This window comes from Bombina bombina, chromosome 6 (assembly GCF_027579735.1).
Source record: "Bombina bombina isolate aBomBom1 chromosome 6, aBomBom1.pri, whole genome shotgun sequence".
In the NCBI taxonomy this organism is placed as follows: Eukaryota; Metazoa; Chordata; class Amphibia; order Anura; family Bombinatoridae; genus Bombina; species Bombina bombina.
This window is the reverse complement of record NC_069504.1, coordinates 1,057,282,369-1,057,301,975: the sequence shown is the minus strand read 5'-3', so window position 1 is coordinate 1,057,301,975 and position 19,607 is coordinate 1,057,282,369. Positions and strand designations below refer to the sequence as shown.

General features: G+C 38.9%; 1 protein-coding gene across 1 annotated transcript in view; it reads left to right on the top strand.

Annotated features, from left to right (window-relative positions):
* The first annotated feature begins 4,160 nt into the window (after nucleotides 1–4,160).
* Nucleotides 4,161–19,607, top strand: part of HDHD5 (haloacid dehalogenase like hydrolase domain containing 5) — a 73,226-nt gene continuing 57,779 nt past the window's right edge. Inside the window, exon 1 of the mRNA XM_053718858.1 lies at nucleotides 4,161–4,732. Within this exon, the coding sequence (XP_053574833.1) occupies nucleotides 4,604–4,732 (129 nt within the window). The 5' untranslated portion in view covers nucleotides 4,161–4,603. The remainder of the gene's footprint in view (nucleotides 4,733–19,607) is intronic.

Sequence of the window (19,607 nt, the reverse complement as noted above, 5' to 3'; positions counted from 1 at the left end):
GACATAATGGACATAATGGAAAGCCTTTAGACTTTAAAGAAAGGGAAATTAAAAGTGGTATGAAGGCAAAATTACAAGCCATATCCCAAAGATCTCTGGCAAATGTACTCACCAAGTAAAGTTGTAGGTTCTAAATGTGAGATTAAATTGATATGAAACTCAAAATATTTATGTCTTACAATTTAGAAAAAAAAAAAGTTTTCTGTTTAGTTCTTTTTAAAATTTGATTCGCTCTCATGGTATTCTTACAAGGATTTTTGTTTTTAATTGTATGCTCCTCTATATGAATTATGAAAAAGGTTGGTTTTATGTCCCTTTAAGTGGGGTTATAGTTTTTTTTTTATGTTTTATGGAATGATAATAAAGTATTGCAGAATGGGATTTGATTTTCTTACACTTTATTACTTTAGAAGGGCAAATTGAGGGAGGATTAAATTGGATCATTGCTGTGTTGTATTGGACCAAAAGGGTGAATAACATAATGATATAAGTCTTTTGAGTTCCATACAGTAAAAACATTTGTAATCCCATTTATCCCCACTTGCAAACAATGGTAAGGTGTCTGGGGAAACATTTATATAATAAAGCTTAGAGTACTGTCAGCAAATATTTTCCCTCTACTATTAATCTGCAGACAATTCTCTTGTCATATGATAAATCCCAAATTAAAACCCAAATGTTGTGTTATATGGTTCAGATAGAGCTTACAACTTTAAGCAACTTTCATGATAAAGTGATGGTAAAGTTTCACGTATTACACTTTTTCCCCTGTAAATACTATTAAAATAAATGGGAGTTTAAGTCATCAAAATTTTACAATCGCTATATTTATTGATTTATTACCGTTTCTTGATCCGAATCCGAACACTTTTAAAACAACCCGTTTTTTTTTTTTTTCATAAGCCCGGTCACGTTTTTTGACTATCCAATTGAAACACTGGCCGTTAGGCGGCCGTCATATTACGTCACCGCCTTATTGTTCTATATGCGCATGCGTGGCCTTCATTTCCTTTCCTTTCTTCTCACTGCTCGTTCCAGTTTAGCGCATGCGCTTTTTTGATTTCATAAGGCGACGTCTTGTCTATTTATAAGTATTGACGCCTGCGCTTTAGGTCTAAGATTTTTTCTGTCACGCAGGCGCAAATCGAATGTGCGGCATATGCTGAGCATGCGCAAGTGAGCCGTCAATCGTTTTTGAAGTACGTACAGAGCGGGTGGGACCGCTCTGTATGTAATATAGTGAAAAATCAGGAAATGAAAGGAGGGAGGAGCTAAGAACGGCAGAGACTGTAAATATAAACGGTTAAAAATACAATAATATATATACAATTATGAACATAAAAAATTAGCGATCAGAGTATATACTAGATGACTAATAGAATACAGGCTACAAAAACGCAAAACTTTACCTTCACTTTAAATTCTATTATCTAATTTGTTTAATTCTCTTGCTATCCTTTGTTGAAGGAGCAGCTACGTACTACTGGGAGCTAGCTGAACACATTGGGTGAGCCAAAGACAACAGGCATATAGTGCAGCCACCAATCAGCAGCTAGCTGCCAGTAGTGCCTTGTTGCTCCCGAGCCTACCTAGATATGCTTTTCAACAAATGATACCAAGAGAATAAAACAAATTAGATAATATAAGTAAATTAGAAAGCTGTTTACTATTACATGCTATATCTGAATCCCAAGATTTTAATTTTAAATTTAAAGGGACAGTCAACACAAGAATGTTTGTTGTTTAAAAAGAAAGATAATCCCTTTATTACCCATTCCCCAGTTTTGCATATCCAACACAGTTATAATAATACATGTTTTACCTCTGTAATTATATTGTATCTAAGCCTCTGCTGACTGCCCCCTTATTTCAGTTCTTTTGACAGACATGCAGTTTAGCCAATCAGTGCTCACTCCTAGGTCACTTTACGTGCATGAGCTCAATGTTATCTATATGAAAAATGTGAACTAATGCCCTCTAGTGGTCAAAATGTATTCAGATTAGAGGCAGTCTTCAAGGTCTAAGAAATTAGCATATGAACCTCCTAGGTTTAGCTTTCAACTAAGAATACCAATGGAACAAAGCAAAATTGGTGATAAAAGTAAATTGGGAAGTTGTTTAAAATTGCATGCCCTATTTAAATCATTAAAGTTTTTTTGGACTTGACTGTTCCTTTAAGATCACTGGGGTATTTGGCACAAGTTGGTACTACCTAAATACGGTTGCAATTTCAATGTAATATGCCTGTATTAGGTAAAAAGATAACATACAATAAAACACACACAAAGCAGAGGTCCCTGTGCAATGCAATCTAACAATACCTCAAAAGCATTGTTAAAAATAATTTGTATTGCATACTTGCCAACTGTCCCGTTTTTGCCGGGACAGTCCCGGAATTTGAGACCCAGTCCCGGCCATTTAAATGTCCCGGGCTGTCCCGGGAAGTACTAGAAGTAGAGGCTGCACTGAGTTAAGATAGCTGCGCTGCTAGCGTGTTCATGTGTCACTCCTCCTCCCAATCTGACAATGAACATGCTAGTAGCTTTAGAGGTTGCACTGCCACTAGCTAGGTTAGCGCGATTATGTGTCACTGAGTCCTCCTCCCTATCTAACAACCTCTATCTTGCGATCCGGTCGCACGGTCAGGCAGTGACGTCAGCACGGACGTCACCATCACGTGACCCCGCGTTGCCGCTCAGGCCCTTCTCACACGCTGCAAGTGCGACAGGAGGACACACACCCTAAACTAACTCTGCAGAGCCGATCAGTGAGAGCCAGAGGTGAGAGTCAGATGCGGGTGTTTCCATCCAGGAGGCAAGGTAGGACAATCATTGGTTGTTCTAATCTTTCAATATTACTGAACCGGCTCTGCTGCAAAATATGTGCTGCTCAGGTGACCGAAGGAATCATTAAAGAAAAAAAAAAACTGTGACTTTCTTGACTTTTTTGCTGCTAGTGTGAGAAGCATTTCTAATTAACAAAATACTTATTGCTTCTATCTTATCAACCATAAACTATAGATGCATGTGACTTCCAAATAGCTTCAAAATAAATAGCTTTACTTTTAAAGGGACAGTAAAGCATGTGAGGCTTATCACATCATTTATGCTTCAAGCATTAAACACCATTTACTAAATTGTAATAATGTATTCACACTAAAGAAAAGCCTGAGGATAATGGGCTCACATGTTTGTTTGTTTTTTTAATTATTTGCAGTTTAACTGAAGATATAGGTGTAAAGTTTTAGTTTAATGGGCACTGCCATGACTGTTGTAACCTAGGTTTAAATGCTTTCTCTCCAGTTAGAGACACTCATGATGTGATAAGCCTCACATGCTTTACTGTCCCTTTAAAGGTAAAGCTATTTATTTTGAAGCTATTTGGAAGTCACATGCACCTATAGTTTATGGGATAGAAGCAAGAAGTATTTTGCTAATTATGTCTTGCTTGACAACTGCTAGTAACATTCTTAGAGACTTGTTACTTCCAGTTTTACAGCTAGAATGTTATCTAGTGATATATAGTGTAGAGTAGTATTCAAATTAAATATAATAAACGTGTGCCCTGTTTGCACTACTTGCTGTAGGACTCTGTTTAATGGCCACAGTGGGTTAAACACATAGGTAAAATTACAATGGGCAGAGCAAATAGACGGAGCTACATTATGCTAATTATGTGGGTTTGGCAAAGTGGGCGGGGCTTTAGGACAGGGAGTTTGGTAAAATTTTTCATGCAGGTAATTGATAGCTGCAAAGTGTCCCTGGAAAAAAATTTCAAATGTTGGCAACTATGGTATTGCCCCTTTAAAACTATTATCTCTTTTGTCAGTCCTTATAGCCTCTAGGAAATAGGTTTAACCTAAATTAAAATAAGAAAAAAAACAACATCATTTTCCATAAGGTAAGTTTTCCTAAAATAAAAAAGCATACCATAAATACAGCGCGAATTTTTGTTTTGCCCGTTTTTGGTAGCAAGTAATGTGTGCTGCAGCAATACAAACTACGTGCCCCAAAAGGCTCTGCGCGTATAAAAAAAAATCATTCTAAACACACAGCACGGCATCCTGGGACTTGTAGTATTTTGTATACGGGATAAGGAAGCTGTCACCTGTTTCAGAGGGATGTAGCTGCTGTTCATTGGGTGATATCGTGCCAGTTCGTCCTGTTTAGTTGTTTACTGTAGGACAAGATAATAGATATAGTGCCAAGCTCTGCGTGAGAAGGGCAGTGGCAGGCTTGATATAGGGGGGTTTCTCAACGTAAAGTTGTAGAATAAGGACACTTTTAGTGCCAAACTTTATGTCATGCACAATTACAGTGATGAGGTGGCATTTAGTGACAATTTTTGCGTATGGTACAAAACTTTCTGTGATATTAGTATTTCCATACTTGCTGTGGCTTGAGCAGGAATTGTGCAGAAAATAGTGTCAGCATAACGTTGTTTGGCTTAGGCACGAGCACAACGCCGTGTATGGAGCAGAGAAGTTAAATAAAGTAGTGTGTATGGTATAGCGCCATATTTACTGTGGCTGTGCTTGTGTCATTTATATTGGTACAGGATAGTGTAAGGCTTTGTATAAGACTTGTGGGCCAGAAGTGGTGTCATGGCTCTGTGGCTCCGCACTTGTTCCCATCTGGTCCGGAGGAACTGTATTCGTTTGACTCAGGAGCCTCACGTCAGGCCGCTAGCAGTGTGTAGTGGGCATAGGGGCTTCGCTGTATTAGCTTCTCAGGTGAGTATTGGGTACAGTTCACCATATGCCATGCGTGATAATAATGCTGTTTGAATAATGCCAAAATAGTCACACAAAAATATTTTTAAATTCTACATACTGAAATAAATATATAAGATATTGCTTTTAAAAAAAAATCATATTGAACTTATTTTGTCAGTTAAAAAATTCAATGCCCCCTGCCTTGAAAAGCAAGAGGCCTTTTAAACTCTGTCACTCTTGCACCTGCCCTGTGAGTGCCAGTGATATCACATTGTGTGAAGTCTGATGTTGAGTGAAACTCACCAAGCTAAAAACTAAACTGATACAAAACCCACAATTTCTTTCTTTTATGATTCAGATAGAGCATGCAATTTTAAGTAACTTTCTAATTTACTCCTATTATCAAATTTTCTTCGATCTCTTGATATCTTTGAAAAACAGGAATATAAAGCTTAGGTCCATTTTAGGTTCAGGACCTTGGATAGCGCTTGCTTATTATAACCCCTTAAGGACAAGGCCATTTTTCAATTTCTTTCCCTTAAAGGGACACTGAACCCAAATTTTTTCTTTCGTGATTCAGATAGAACATGCAATTTTAAGCAACTTTCTAATTTACTCCTATTATCAATTTTTCTTCATTTTCTTGCTATCTTTATTTGAAAAAGAAGGCATCTAAGCTTTTTTGGGGATTCAGAACTCTGGACAGCACTTTTTTATTGGTGGATGAATTTATCCACCAATCAGCAAGGACAACCCAGGTTGTTCACTAAAAATGGGCCGGCATCTAAACTTAAATTCTTGCATTTAAAATAAAGATACCAAGAGAATGAAGAACATTCTCGGTTCAGTGTCCCTTTAAAGGGACAGTATAGACCAATTTCCATATAACTGCATGTAACAAACACTACTATAAAGAAGAATATGCACAGATACTGATCTAAAAATCCAGTATAAAACCTTTGAAAAACTTACTTAGAAGCTCCCTGTTTAGCACTGTTGAAGAAGTTAGGCTGAGACACCAACTCAAAGGGGCTGAGAAAGCAGGAAGAGCACACCTTCTCCTGCATATGAAAAGACCTATTACACAAACAAGAGCAGCAGGAGTCTGTAGACTTGGGGTCTACATCCAATTCTTTGAGGCTTGGTTGGGAGTCTGAAAATCAACACAATCTTATTAAAAAATAAGCAAAACTTTACATTGTTTTATGTATCTTAATCTGAATATGTATATTGTTACTTATTTATTACTGAATTGAATTGTAAATGTACCATAACATGTATTTTTACTACTAAATCCCTTTAAAATGTGGAGCTTGTGATTAATGGAGACAACTATTGAGATCAGTATAAAAAGGCAATCTCCGTGAAAAGGATACATCTTGATAAAGGCCAATCTTAGGCTGAAACGTGGAGATGAGTATCTAGTAAGGAGATGCAGAGCACTCTGCTATAACAGCTGTGAAGACACGGATCAGCTCTGAAGGAGTCTGAAAGACACACAAAAAATACCACACCTGATTGGAGGAGAGTATACACGTGACCGTGGCCGAGGATAGTGTAAGCATTACCCTAATCAAAGCACGGAAAGGATAGCAGGGAATACCAGCTAAGCATACCAGCGCATAAGTGCAACCGCAACCGTTAAGGTCCTGAGTGGTGAGGTATACCGGGCGGCCCAGCAGAAGAATACAAGGTAGTGGGTGTGAGTGTCTGCATGTGATCCATGGGTTGGCTACTAGATCTCCATAGTTGCCCCTTGGGAATTTCACACACCAGAGTATGTTGACAATAAAAACATCCTCTTAAGCATAACGTAGGTTTGTTATCAATACTGTACTTATAAAGTGGGACTATTGCTTTTAAGTATTTATGTTGTTTCTTTGGTGTTTTGTATCGTTATTGTTTGTGTTTTTAAAAAGAAGGCATCTAAGCTTTTTTGGGGATTCAGAACTCTGGACAGCACTTTTTTATTGGTGGATGAATTTATCCACCAATCAGCAAGGACAACCCAGGTTGTTCACTAAAAATGGGCCGGCATCTAAACTTAAATTCTTGCATTTAAAATAAAGATACCAAGAGAATAAAGAAAATTTGATAATAGGAGTAAATTAGAAAGTTGCTTAAAATGTCATGCTCTATCTGAATCATGAAAGAAAAAATTTGGGTACAGTGTCCCTTTAAGGACCAGGGCTATTTTTACATTTCTGCGGTGTTTGTGTTTAGCTGTAATTTTCCTCTTACTCATTTACTGTACCCACACATATTATATACCGTTTTTCTCGCCATTAAATGGACTTTCTAAAGATACCATTATTTTCATCATATTTTATAATTTACTATAAAAAAAATATAAAATATGAGGAAAAAATGGAAAAAAACACACTTTTTCTAACTTTGACCCCCAAAATCTGTTACACATCTACAACCACCAAAAAACACCCATGCTAAATAGTTTATAAATTTTGTCCTGAGTTTAGAAATACCCAATATTTACATGTTCTTTGCTTTTTTTGCAAGTTATAGGGCAATAAATACAAGTAGCACTTTGCTATTTCCAAACCACTTTTTTTCAAAATTAGCGCTAGTTACATTGGGACACTGATATCTTTCAGGAATCCCTGAATATCCCTTGACATGTATATTTTTTATTTAGAAGACATCCCAAAGTAATGATCTAGGCCCATTTTGGTGTATTTCATGCCACCATTTCACCGCCAAATGAGATCAAATAAAGAAAACATTCACTTTTTCATAATTTTTTCACAAACTTTAGGTTTCTCACTGAAATTATTTGCAAACAACTTGTGCAATTATGGCATAAATGGTTATAAACGCTTCTCTGGGATCCCCTTTGTTCATAAATAGCAGACCTATATGGCTTTGGCATTGCTTTTTGGTAATTAGAAGGCCGCTAAATGCCACTGCGCACCACACATGTATTATGCCCAGCAGTGAAGGGGTTAATTAGGGAGCATGTAGGGAGCTTGTAGGGTTAATTTTAGTGTAGTGTAGTAGACAACCCCAAGTATTGATCTAGGCCCACCTTGGTATATTTCATGCCAAATGCGATCAAATAAAAAAAAAAGTTAAATTTTTTACAATTTTAGGTTTCTCACTGAAATTATTTACAAACAACTTGTGCAATTATGGCATAAATGGTTGTAAATGCTTCTCTAGGATCCCCTTTGTTCAGAAATAGCAGACATTTATGGCTTTTGTGTTGCTTTTTGGTAATTAGAAGGCTGCTAAATGCTAAACATATCACACGTGTATTATGCCCAGCAGTGCAGGGGTTAATTAGATAGCTTGTAGGGAGCTTGCAGGGTTAATTTTAGCTTTAGTGTAGAGATTAGCCTCCCACCTGAGAGATCCCACCCCCTGATCCCTCCCAAACATCTCTCTTCCCTCCCCCACCCCACAATTGTCCCCGCCATCTTAAGTACTGGCAGAAAGTCTGCCAGTACTAAAATAAAAGGCTTTATTTTATGATTTAAAAAAAAAATAAAAAAAAAAATATCTGTTTAGCTGTGATGGACCCCCCCCCCCCCTTAGCCCCCAAACTCTCTGATCCCCCCCAAACAGCTCTATAACTCTTGCCTACATCCTATTTGCTGCCATCTTGGGTACTACTAAAGATACCAAGAGAACTAAGAAAAATTGATAATAGGAGTAAGTAAGAAAGTTGCTTAAAATTGCATGATCTATCTGAATTATGAAAGAAAACATTTGGGTTTCATATCCCTTTAAACTTTCATGATTCAGACAGAGCATGTCATTTAACACTATTCTAAAGGGATAGTATATTCAAAATGATACACATAGAACATGCAGTTTCTAAACAAATTTCCTATTTACTTATTTTACCTAATTTGCTTGGTTCTCTTAGTATCCTTTTTTAAAGAGCATACATAGATAGGCTTAGGAGTAGCAATGCACTGATGGACACTAGCTGCTGATTTGTGGCTGCACATATATGCCTCTTGTCATTGGCTCACCAGATTTATTTAGTAACCCCCCTGTAGTGCATTGCTGCACCTTTAAAAAAGGATGCCAACAGAATGAAGCAAATTTGATAATAGAAGTAAACTGGAAAGTTGTTTAAAATTGTATGTTCTGAATCATAAAAGGACAATTTGGGGTTTCATTCCCTTTAAACTAACTTCTAGTATAAATTTTACCTTGACAGTCTTCCATTGTTCGTTAAAAGCATATGCACATATGCTCAGCAACAACAGTGCACTACTGGGAGCTAGCTGGTGATTGTTCACTGCTCACATTAGTTTCTTGTCATTGGCTCACCAGATGTGTTCAGCTAGTTCCCAGTAGTGCATTGTTGCTTTGGAGCTGACTAACTATTTGTTTGTTCCTTATCAGGGGTTAAACACATAGTTATATGGGAGCAACAGTGCTATAATAAAATGTTCTGATTAATTTCCTGTTTCTTTAAAAGGACATAATAAGTCAACAGCTGCAAACAAAATACAAAAATAAACAGGTAAAAACATTGTCTTTCGTGATTCAGATAGAGCATACCATTTTAAACAACTTTCCAATTTACTTCTATTATACATTTTGCTTCACTCTCTTGTTATCCTTTATTGAAGGAGCAGCAATACACTACTAGGAGCTAGCTGAACATATCTGTAAGTCCATGGCAAGATGATCAACCAGCAATCCACAGCTAGCTCCCAGCTCCTGAGCCTTATCTAAGTATTCTTTTCAACAAAGGATACCAAGAGAACAAAGCAAATTAGATAACAAAAGTCAGTTGAAAAGCTGTTCAAAATTGTATGCTCTATCTGAATTGTGAAAGAAAAATGTTAGGTTTCAAGTCCTTTAAATTAATTTAAGGACTTATTTTAGCTTAAAGAGAGAGAGCAAAATTGAAATGTGTTTTTTTGTGCATTTCAGAAGCATTTTTGTAATATACTTCCATTAGCAACTATGTTTCCAATCAAAGTTCTTATTGTTTTTCAGCAACATACGCACTTATGTTGTAAGGGCCTGTGCACCAGGGTACGTCGCTGGTCTTTCTATGTTGTAAGGGCCTGTGCACCAGGGTACGTCGCTGGTCTTTCTATGTTGTAAGGGCCTGTGCACCAGGGTACGTCTCTGGCCTTTCTATGTTGTAAGGGCCTGTGCACCAGGGTACGTCGCTGGTCTTTCTATGTTGTAAGGGCCTGTGCACCAGGGTACGTCGCCGGTCTTTCTATGTTGTAAGGGCCTGTGCACTAGGGTACGTCACTGGTCTTTCTATGTTGTAAGGGCATGTGCACCAGGGTACGTCTCTGGTCTTTCTATGCTGTAAGGGCCTGTGCTCCAGGGTACGTCGCTGGTCTTTCTATGTTGTAAGGGCCTGTGCACCAGGGTACGTCACTGGTCTTTCTATGTTGTAAGGGCATGTGCACCAGGGTACGTCTCTGGTCTTTCTATGCTGTAAGGGCCTGTGCTCCAGGGTACGTCGCTGGTCTTTCTATGCTGTAAGGGCCTGTGCACCAGGGTACGTCGCTGGTCTTTCTATGTTGTAAGGGCCTGTGCACCAGGGTACGTCCCTGGTCTTTCTATGTTGTAAGGGCCTGTGCACCAGGGTACGTCCCTGGTCTTTCTATGTTGTAAGGGCCTGTGCACCAGGGTACGTCGCTGGTCTTTCTATGTTGTAAGGGCCTGTGCACCAGGGTACGTCGCTGGTCTTTCTATGCTGTAAGGGCCTGTGCACCAGGGTACGTCGCTGGTCTTTCTATGCTGTAAGGGCCTGTGCACCAGGGTACGTCGCTGGTCTTTCTATGCTGTAAGGGCCTGTGCACCAGGGTACGTCGCTGGTCTTTCTATGCTGTAAGGGCCTGTGCACCAGGGTACGTCGCTGGTCTTTCTATGTTGTAAGGGCCTGTGCACCAGGGTACGTCGCTGGTCTTTCTATGTTGTAAGGGCCTGTGCACCAGGGTACGTCTCTGGTCTTTCTATGTTGTAAGGGCCTGTGCACCAGGGTACGTCTCTGGTCTTTCTATGTTGTAAGGGCCTGTGCACCAGGGTACGTCGCTGGTCTTTCTATGCTGTAAGGGCCTGTGCACCAGGGTACGTCTCTGGTCTTTCTATGTTGTAAGGGCCTGTGCACCAGGGTACGTTGCTGGTCTTTCTATGTTGTAAGGGCCTGTGCACCAGGGTACGTCTCTGGCCTTTCTATGTTGTAAGGGCCTGTGCACCAGGGTACGTCGCTGGTCTTTCTATGTTGTAAGGGCCTGTGCACCAGGGTACGTCTCTGGTCTTTCTATGTTGTAAGGGCCTGTGCACCAGGGTACGTCGCTGGTCTTTCTATGCTGTAAGGGCCTGTGCACCAGGGTACGTCGCTGGTCTTTCTATGTTGTAAGGGCCTGTGCACCAGGGTACGTCGCTGGTCTTTCTATGTTGTAAGGGCCTGTGCACCAGGGTACGTCTCTGGTCTTTCTATGTTGTAAGGGCCTGTGCACCAGGGTACGTCGCTGGCCTTTGTATGTTTTAAGGGCCTGTGCACCAGGGTACGTCGCTGGCCTTTCTATGTTGTAAGGGCCTGTGCACCAGGGTACGTCTCTGGTCTTTCTATGTTGTAAGGGCCTGTGCACCAGGGTACGTCTCTGGTCTTTCTATGTTGTAAGGGCATGTGCACCAGGGTACGTCGCTGGCCTTTCTATGTTGTAAGGGCCTGAGCACCAGGGTACGTCGCTGGTCTTTCTATGTTGTAAGGGCCTGTGCACCAGGGTACGTCGCTGGTCTTTCTATGTTGTAAGGGCCTGTGCACCAGGGTACGTCGCTGGTCTTTCTATGTTGTAAGGGCCTGTGCACCAGGGTACGTCACTGGTCTTTCTATGGGGCTTTATTTTGTGATAGCGCTTTCTTGCTACCAGCGACGACACTACGCTATTTCAGGAGGCCTGCAGGAGGGAGGGATGTCATAAAAGCTTGGTCTTGCTGCTGGTTGCGAGAACAGTGCCATTATGAGCTAACAAACCCTTAACAACCAGCGACTTACAATGTACATTGTGGTAGTTAAGGGGTTAATGACATGCAACATATGGGTACATCGTGTGAACAGATAAGGGGAGCTAATATATTTCTTATAGGGTGTAAAAATACAAATAAAAATAAAAATGAAAAATATAGTGACACTGTGTGTGTTGATAATAAGGAAAACATATTTTGTTAGTGTAAGTATTAGTTCAATATGACAAAAAAACGGGATATATATTTATAGAATCACATTTAGTTGTTCTAATACCACCTATGTGTAATTGTATATGTATATAAGAGAAGTCCTCTTGAAATAAGCATGTGTGTACGAGAACGTAAAAGGATATCTTATACCTTTATATACACAAACAACCTTATATCATTTATGCATTAAAATTGCACTTTTATACATTGTATTGTTTACCTCGTATTATTTTTTAACATAATTTGTTCCCTATTTATACCAGAGGAAGTTTAACCCTATAGGTTAATTTCTAATCTCTTATTATTAATCTTTTTTGTTTTGCCTTAGGCAGCTTAGTTGTAAAAGTCATACATTAGATTTTTCATCACATTTTTTGTTTGTGTATATAAAGGTATAAGATATCCTTTTACGTTCTCGTACACACACGCTTATTTCGAGAGGACTTCTCTTATATACATATACAATTACACATAGGTGGTATTAGAACAACTAAATGTGATTCTATAAATATATATCCCGTTTTTTTTGTCATATTGAACTAATACTTACACTCACAAAATATGTTTTCCTTATTATCAACACACACAGTGTATATTTTTCATTTTTATTTGTATTTTTACACCCTATAAGAAATATATTAGCTCCCCTTATCTGTTCACACTATTTTCTACATTTGACAGTTGTTTGGAGGAACATTTGTCGTTTTAAGGTTTGAGCATTTCTTTTTATGTTGCAACACTTGCTAGGTGCACTCACTCTAATTTGCTTTTTACATGCAACATATGGGTACATTAAGGGGGACATGAAACCCCCAAAAAATATTTCATGATTCACACAGTGCATACAGTTTTAAACAACTTTCTCATTTACTTCTATTTTATAATTAGCTTTGTTTTCTTGGTATCCTTCATTGAAAAGCATACCTAGGTAGGCTTAGGAGCTAGCTGCTAATTAGAGGCTGCACGTATATACTGCTTTTTATTGGCTTATTAATGTGTTCAGCTAGCTCCCGGTAGTGCATTGTTGCACCTTTAATAAAGGATAGCAAGAGAATGAAGCAAAATTGGTAATAGAAGTAAATTAATAATTAAAGAAAAATGTTGGGTTTCATGTGCCTTTAAGTCCATACATACACCACATTGTACACAGGGAAATATTTTAGTGGGATGTTAAACAAGCACTTAAACACACATGGGGATTAGTTGCATACATAAATATGAGATATAGGAAAACTGGAGAGAACTAGATCTGTTGCACCAGGGATCATATATTTATAGAGAATGTGCAAACACTAAAATGAGAAACACAAGCAGTTTAAGGCCATAAGGGATAGATACATTGGGGTCGATTTATCAAGCCACGGCGGACTGGCGTACATATGCGCCCCTGTCTGCCGAAGCTCGCCTTTGGTGGACTGAATTCCGTTGGTGGAATTTATCATTGCAGAAGAACGCAATTTTGCCTTCTTGTGCAACTCTGCCCCTGCCCGTACACAGCAAATCATGTGTGGCGGGCAGGAGCTGTCAATCTCCCCAGTAGGACGAGACCGGGGAGATTGAAATTTGCCACCTAAGAGGTGGAGGAGAGTTAGGGAAGCAGCGGTCTGATGACCGCTGCTTCATAAATACCGACTGCAGGTTCTCGTAGGAACGTGCAGTCGTAGGGTGCGAAGGCATGCAAAGCCTTTGATAAATTGACCCCATTATATTGTTATGTAGGGGTCTCTCATTTACATCCAGAGCCCGGATGTATAACTAGAAAAACAGCTGTCAAGCTAAAATTTAACGTAAAAATGATTTGAGGGACCTTACTGACGAGACTTCTTAGATAATCTCACCAGACAGAAAATCTTTAGATCATCAGGCCCTGAGAGAGACAGAGGCATGGTATCTAGTATATAATGTTGATCAAACAAATGCAGGCATACAGTGTATTAGGATCAAATGTACTTTTACAGGCATTCCGTTTAAAGGGACATTAAAGTGAAGGTAAAGTTTGAGATTAAGCAATACAATTTAGCATGTCTCCATATGACCCTAATCTAGTCACTACGTTTTTTTTTTTTACACTACTTAAATATTTTCTAATAAAAATTATATATAAAAATCCCTACCGCTTAGAGAACGACTCCTCCCATGCCCTACTTCCGTCTTCGGTCCCTGTGTCTTTCAAATTTGCGTTCTTGCTGCAGTCTCTAACTGCGCATGCTGCGAACCACTGCGCATGCAGCTAATGGGTGATCATTATTTCCAAACGCATACAGGAGCGCGCATGTTTTCTCATCTTCTGATCATTTCAAAAGCGCATGCTCTTACTACTAAAGGAGCGGATGACGTGAAGTGACGGCCGCCTAACGGCCGACATTTCAATTGAATTACTCAAAAACGTGACCCACCGGTAAAACCCCCCCCAGAAAAATGGGTTGAATTTGTGGACGTTCGGGAATGGATTTTTAAAGGTAATAACTTGATTAATGCAGACTAATTTTTTGCGAGCCATTTTCATTTAGCTGATATTACAAGTGGAGCGAAATCGCGATTGGGCTAGTGCAATCGCCCTTTATGCTTCAATCGGAAATCTCAGAGCTCTGGTTAACTGTTTTCCAAAACAAAAAAATTGCACAAAACAATTTAAAAATACATTACAAAGTACAGTTACACTCATGTTAACACTGTCTAATGAAAATGATTTAAAAATATTGCACAAAAATGTTATAGGGGCTTAAAGATATGAGATCTCGGGTGTTAGAAGAAAAAAAAGCAGGCAAATGGCTTTAACATTGAGACACATACTGTACATATACATGTCTAAACATGTATTTGTTCGTATATCCTATATTATAAAAGGCCAGGTATGTTTGTCTGATGTAGTCATGCGCAGTAGAGACTGCAGCGCGAGACAAACATATAAGGAAGGCAGGATCAGTCAGTGACTGCGCGAGACTTCAAAAGGCCGTGAGAATCAGAGAGCAAAAAGGGCGTGGGGACGGCGGGAGCAAGCATGGGCGAGCGGGAAGGTAAGTGAGCGGGGGGGGGGGGGAGCGTTGCACTGCAGAAAAAAAATGTTGAGAGCAGCAGAGGAGGGAGAGGAGGGGATCCAAGTGGACAGGGATTTTGGCCCATGTACACAGGCTTTAGGACGTGTGTGTATATATATATATATATATATGTATGTGTGTATCACTGTGTGTGTGTGTATATATATATATATATATATGTCAATATGAAAAAAGGAAAATGGATAGTGAACAGATAAAAGACGTTATAGAAAAGGAAAAGGATTCCCTAGCCAGCACTTCTCGTTATTATACCATAAAAAATATAACAGATATGGTGTGTCTAGTAGTCCAGGAGTCAAACTCAGACAAGACAAAGAATCAAATTACTCAAATTAGGTACAATGAAATTAACAATTTATTAACTAAGCAAAATAACTCTTATAAATTAAATACCCACAGTGATATAAAAAACCATGGCCATGGCAATAAAACTATCTATTTGTCAAATTAATGTTGCACATTAGAAACCCAGGGATAAAAGATAACAATTGAATATACAGTATACCCCTAATAAGCAATCTCAATAGGGCATGCTAAGTGCAAATTGATAGTGACAATATAATAGCAGCAAGACTGGAGTAAAGACCAAATTGACAATAATAAAGATGCTAAAGTGCAGTTCGTGCATCCAGCAATAATTCAAACAAAAATTAACAAGCAGGTTAATAGCGTAGCAGCCTTTGCAAAGCGTTAGTTGTAATCCAGCAAAAAGTTCCATGCAATGTTAGTGTTGCAGTAATACAAGGATTGTTGCAATTATTGTGATCACAGTGCAGAGCAAAGCAAGAGGTTGTTAAAACTTGTGCTGAGTTAATGCACGGCGGCATCCATTAATCATTGATAAGCCAGTTGAAATATAACAATGTTCCAGAAAGTTATATCGATAGGTGAACAAACAGGTAAAGGCTGAATCCTACAGAGAGATATACTCTAATCTAAGGGGCCTTCCGTGTAATCTCACCACTCCGTCGTACGGAACAGACTTATCTGAAACAAAGTGCAGACGATCGGTCAAACTTCTCCGTTAGCCAGCTATGACTGGTGCCAGGTCATGGATAAGGCAGCGCTTCCTCCTTTACTCGGGCGGCCTCTCCCGAGACATGTACAAACACGCAACACGTGTTTCGCCGCTAGGAACTTCCGGTGCGGCTTCTTCACAGCGTATCAGTGCTACTGGTATCATCTTCCTCCCAGGAGGAAGATGATACCAGTTTTTTATATATCTGTGTTTTATATCACTGTGGGTATTTAATTTATAAGAGTTATTTTGCTTAGTTAATAAATTGTTCATTTCATTGTACCTAATTTGAGTAATTTGATTCTTTGTCTTGTCTGAGTTTGACTACTAGACACACCATATCTGTTATATTTTTTATGGTATAATAACGAGAAGTGCTGGCTAGGGAATCAATATTTGTGTACATATATATTAATGTGTGTATATATGTATTTACAGTCATAAATACACATATAAAAACATTAATATATATATATATATATATATATATATATATATATATATATATATGTGTATGTACACATATATTTAAACATGTATATAAGTGCATTATAGCCCTCTGCCATTAAGCAGAAAAAAACACGATAAAACATATTAATGCAATATTCATATTTAATAAAGATTTTAACAATATATTTACTGTAAATATTTCACATTTGCTAATGCGAATATGCTATGTTGTTTGCACGATGGGTGTTTGTTTTTTCAACAATTTTTTTTTCTCTATTGACTTCTATGGGTAATGCAAAAAGGTGATGGCGTTTGCATAATCTCCTGTGTTAGGTTTTTTTTTCCACTTTTTTTTTCTCTATTTATCTCTGTGGGGGAATACATGCACACGCACGCAAAAACTTAAATTAGTTTTTCACGCTATTCTGGTTAACCCTAGCGCGAAATATGTTTTTTGTTTAATACGAACGCAAACCCTGACAAGCGCAAAAATGAGAAGCCAGGCGGAGTTTTCTCTTACTAGTGTTTAGTGTCCCTTTAATTAGATCAGAAGTATTTGCAGAAGTATCGACTGGAGATCACACAGATATATAACCTTTCTTCACACTGTTAGTCTCACTAAACACAGGGATTGCCAGTCAAAAGGAGACAGAGAAAAGGAGATGTGAAGAGTATCATAACATTTTATGCGTACATTTTTTTTTTTATTAAAAAGTATTATATATTAGATGTGCAGTTCTGAATATTCAATTTTTTTTCTTTCATGATTCAGATAGAGCATGCAATTTTAACAACGCATGTCGTACAGGGTACGTCGCACACAACCTGGTCTTTAAAGGCCAGCGACGTACCCTGTACGACATCAGGGTTTAAAGCGGCTGGAAGCGATCCTGATCGCTTCCAGCCGCTTTCAAGGTATTGCTGTGATGCTTCGATATTGAGGCATCACTGCAATACCATTTTTCCAAAACTGATGCAGAGAGAGCCACTCTGTTGCCCTCTCTGCACCGGTAGCAATGGGCCCGATCATTGGTGGGTGGGCGGCCCATCGCTACCCGGCATCCGGTTCCTGAATGTGCAATGTGCACGCCGGGTGCCGGGAGCCTGCAGGGAGCGCGCGTGCGCACGATTGCGTAACAGCCACTGCCACCAATGAATGAATGGGGGAGAGGGAGGGGGAAAATAACTGTCAAACGGATCTGGGAGGGGGAGAGGGAGGAGGGTATTGAGGGGGCAGCTACACTACAGAAAAAAATGTAATTACATAAAAAAAAAAAAAAAAAAAAAAAAAATTTTGGGAGGCAAATTGGGTACTGGCAGACAGCTACCAGTACCCAAGATGGCAACAAATAGGTTGTGGGCAAGGGTTATAGAGCTGTTTGGGGGGGGATCAGAGAGGTTGGGGGCTAAGGGGGGGGTCCATCACAGCTAAACAGATATTTAAAAAAAAAAAAAATTCATAAAAAAAAAGCCTTTTATTTTAGTACTGGCAGACTTTCTGCCAGTACTTAAGATGGCGGGGACAATTGTGGGGTGGGGGAGGGAAGAGAGATGTTTGGGATGGATCAGGGGGTGGGATGTCTCAGATGGGAGGCTGATCTCTACACTAAAGCTAAAATTAACCCTGCAAGCTCCCTACAAGCTATCTAATTAACCCCTGCACTGCTGGGCATAATACACGTGTGATGCACAGCAGCATTTAGCGGCCTTCTAATTACCAAAAAGCAACAAAAAGCAATGTCTGCTATTTATGAACATAGGGGATCCCAGAGAAGGATTTACAACCATTTATGCCATAATTGGACAAGTTGTTTGTAAATAATTTCAGTGAGAAACCTAAAATTGTGGAAAATTTTATATTTTTTTTTATTTAATCGCATTTGGCGGTGAAATGGTGGCATGAAGTATACCAAGATGGGCCTAGATCAATACTTGGGGTTGTCTACTACACTAAAGCTAAAATTAACCCTAGAAGCTCCCTACATGCTCCCTAATTAACCCCTTCACTGCTGGGCATAATACATTTTTTCCTCATATTTTATAAAAAAAAATTATAGTAAATTATAAGATATGATGAAAATAATGGTATCTTTAGAAAGTCCATTTAATGGCGAGAAAAACGGTATATAATATGTGTGGGTACAGTAAATGAGTAAGAGGAAAGTTACAGCTAAACACAAACACCGCAGAAATGTAAAAAATAGCCCTGGTCCTTAAGGGAAAGAAATTGAAAAATGGCCTTGTCCTTAAGGGGTTAAGCAATTTTCTAATTTACTCCTATTATCAATGTTTCTTCATTCTTTTGATATCTTTATTTGAAATGCAGGAATGTAAGCTTAGGAGCCAACCCATCTTTGGTTCAGCACCTAGGTAGCGCTTATTGATTAGCAAGCGCAACCCAGGTGCTGAACCAAAAATAGGCTTGCTCCTAAGCTTACATTCCTCCTTTTTAAATAAAGAGACCAAGAGAACGAGGACAAATTGATAATCTCTAAATTTTGCCCATGCCTAGTTTAAAAGTTACCTAACAAATAGAATATGGCTGCAGGCAGCGGCATTGGGTTCATTTCGACACTGGATATATCAGTGTGAAAGAGCAACGCAGAGATCTGCGCAAATCCAGATCTTTGTGTTGCACTTTCATGCTGATATATCCGGGACCGAAATTAACGGAATGTGCTGCCTGCAGCCATATTCGGCATTTGTTTAGCAAACAGATGCTGAATCCCAAACATTTCACCCATGCCTATTTTAAATGCCCTATATTGTGTAATCTAATCCAAAGTACAAGGTACAGCTGCCAGAAAGCTAGCAATGTCTCGTCACAAGGTGCAACAATACGCACATACCAAGATGGCAGCGCTCAGTACAAAAATGCAGAGTTTAAAGGGATATGAACCCCCACATTTTTCCTTTATGATTCAGATAGAGTATGATATTTTAAACAACTTTCTAATTTACTTTTATGTATCTTTTGTTGAAAAGCAGGGACGTATGATTAGGAGACTGACCATTTCTAGAGCGCTATATGGCAGCAGTTTTGCAAGAATGTGCTCCAGATGTCTACCTAGGTATCCCTTCAACAGAATATAATGGAAACTAAGCAGATTTGATAATAGAAGTAAATTGGAAACTTTTTTTAAATTGTATACTCTGTCTGAATAACAAAAGAAAAGTTTTG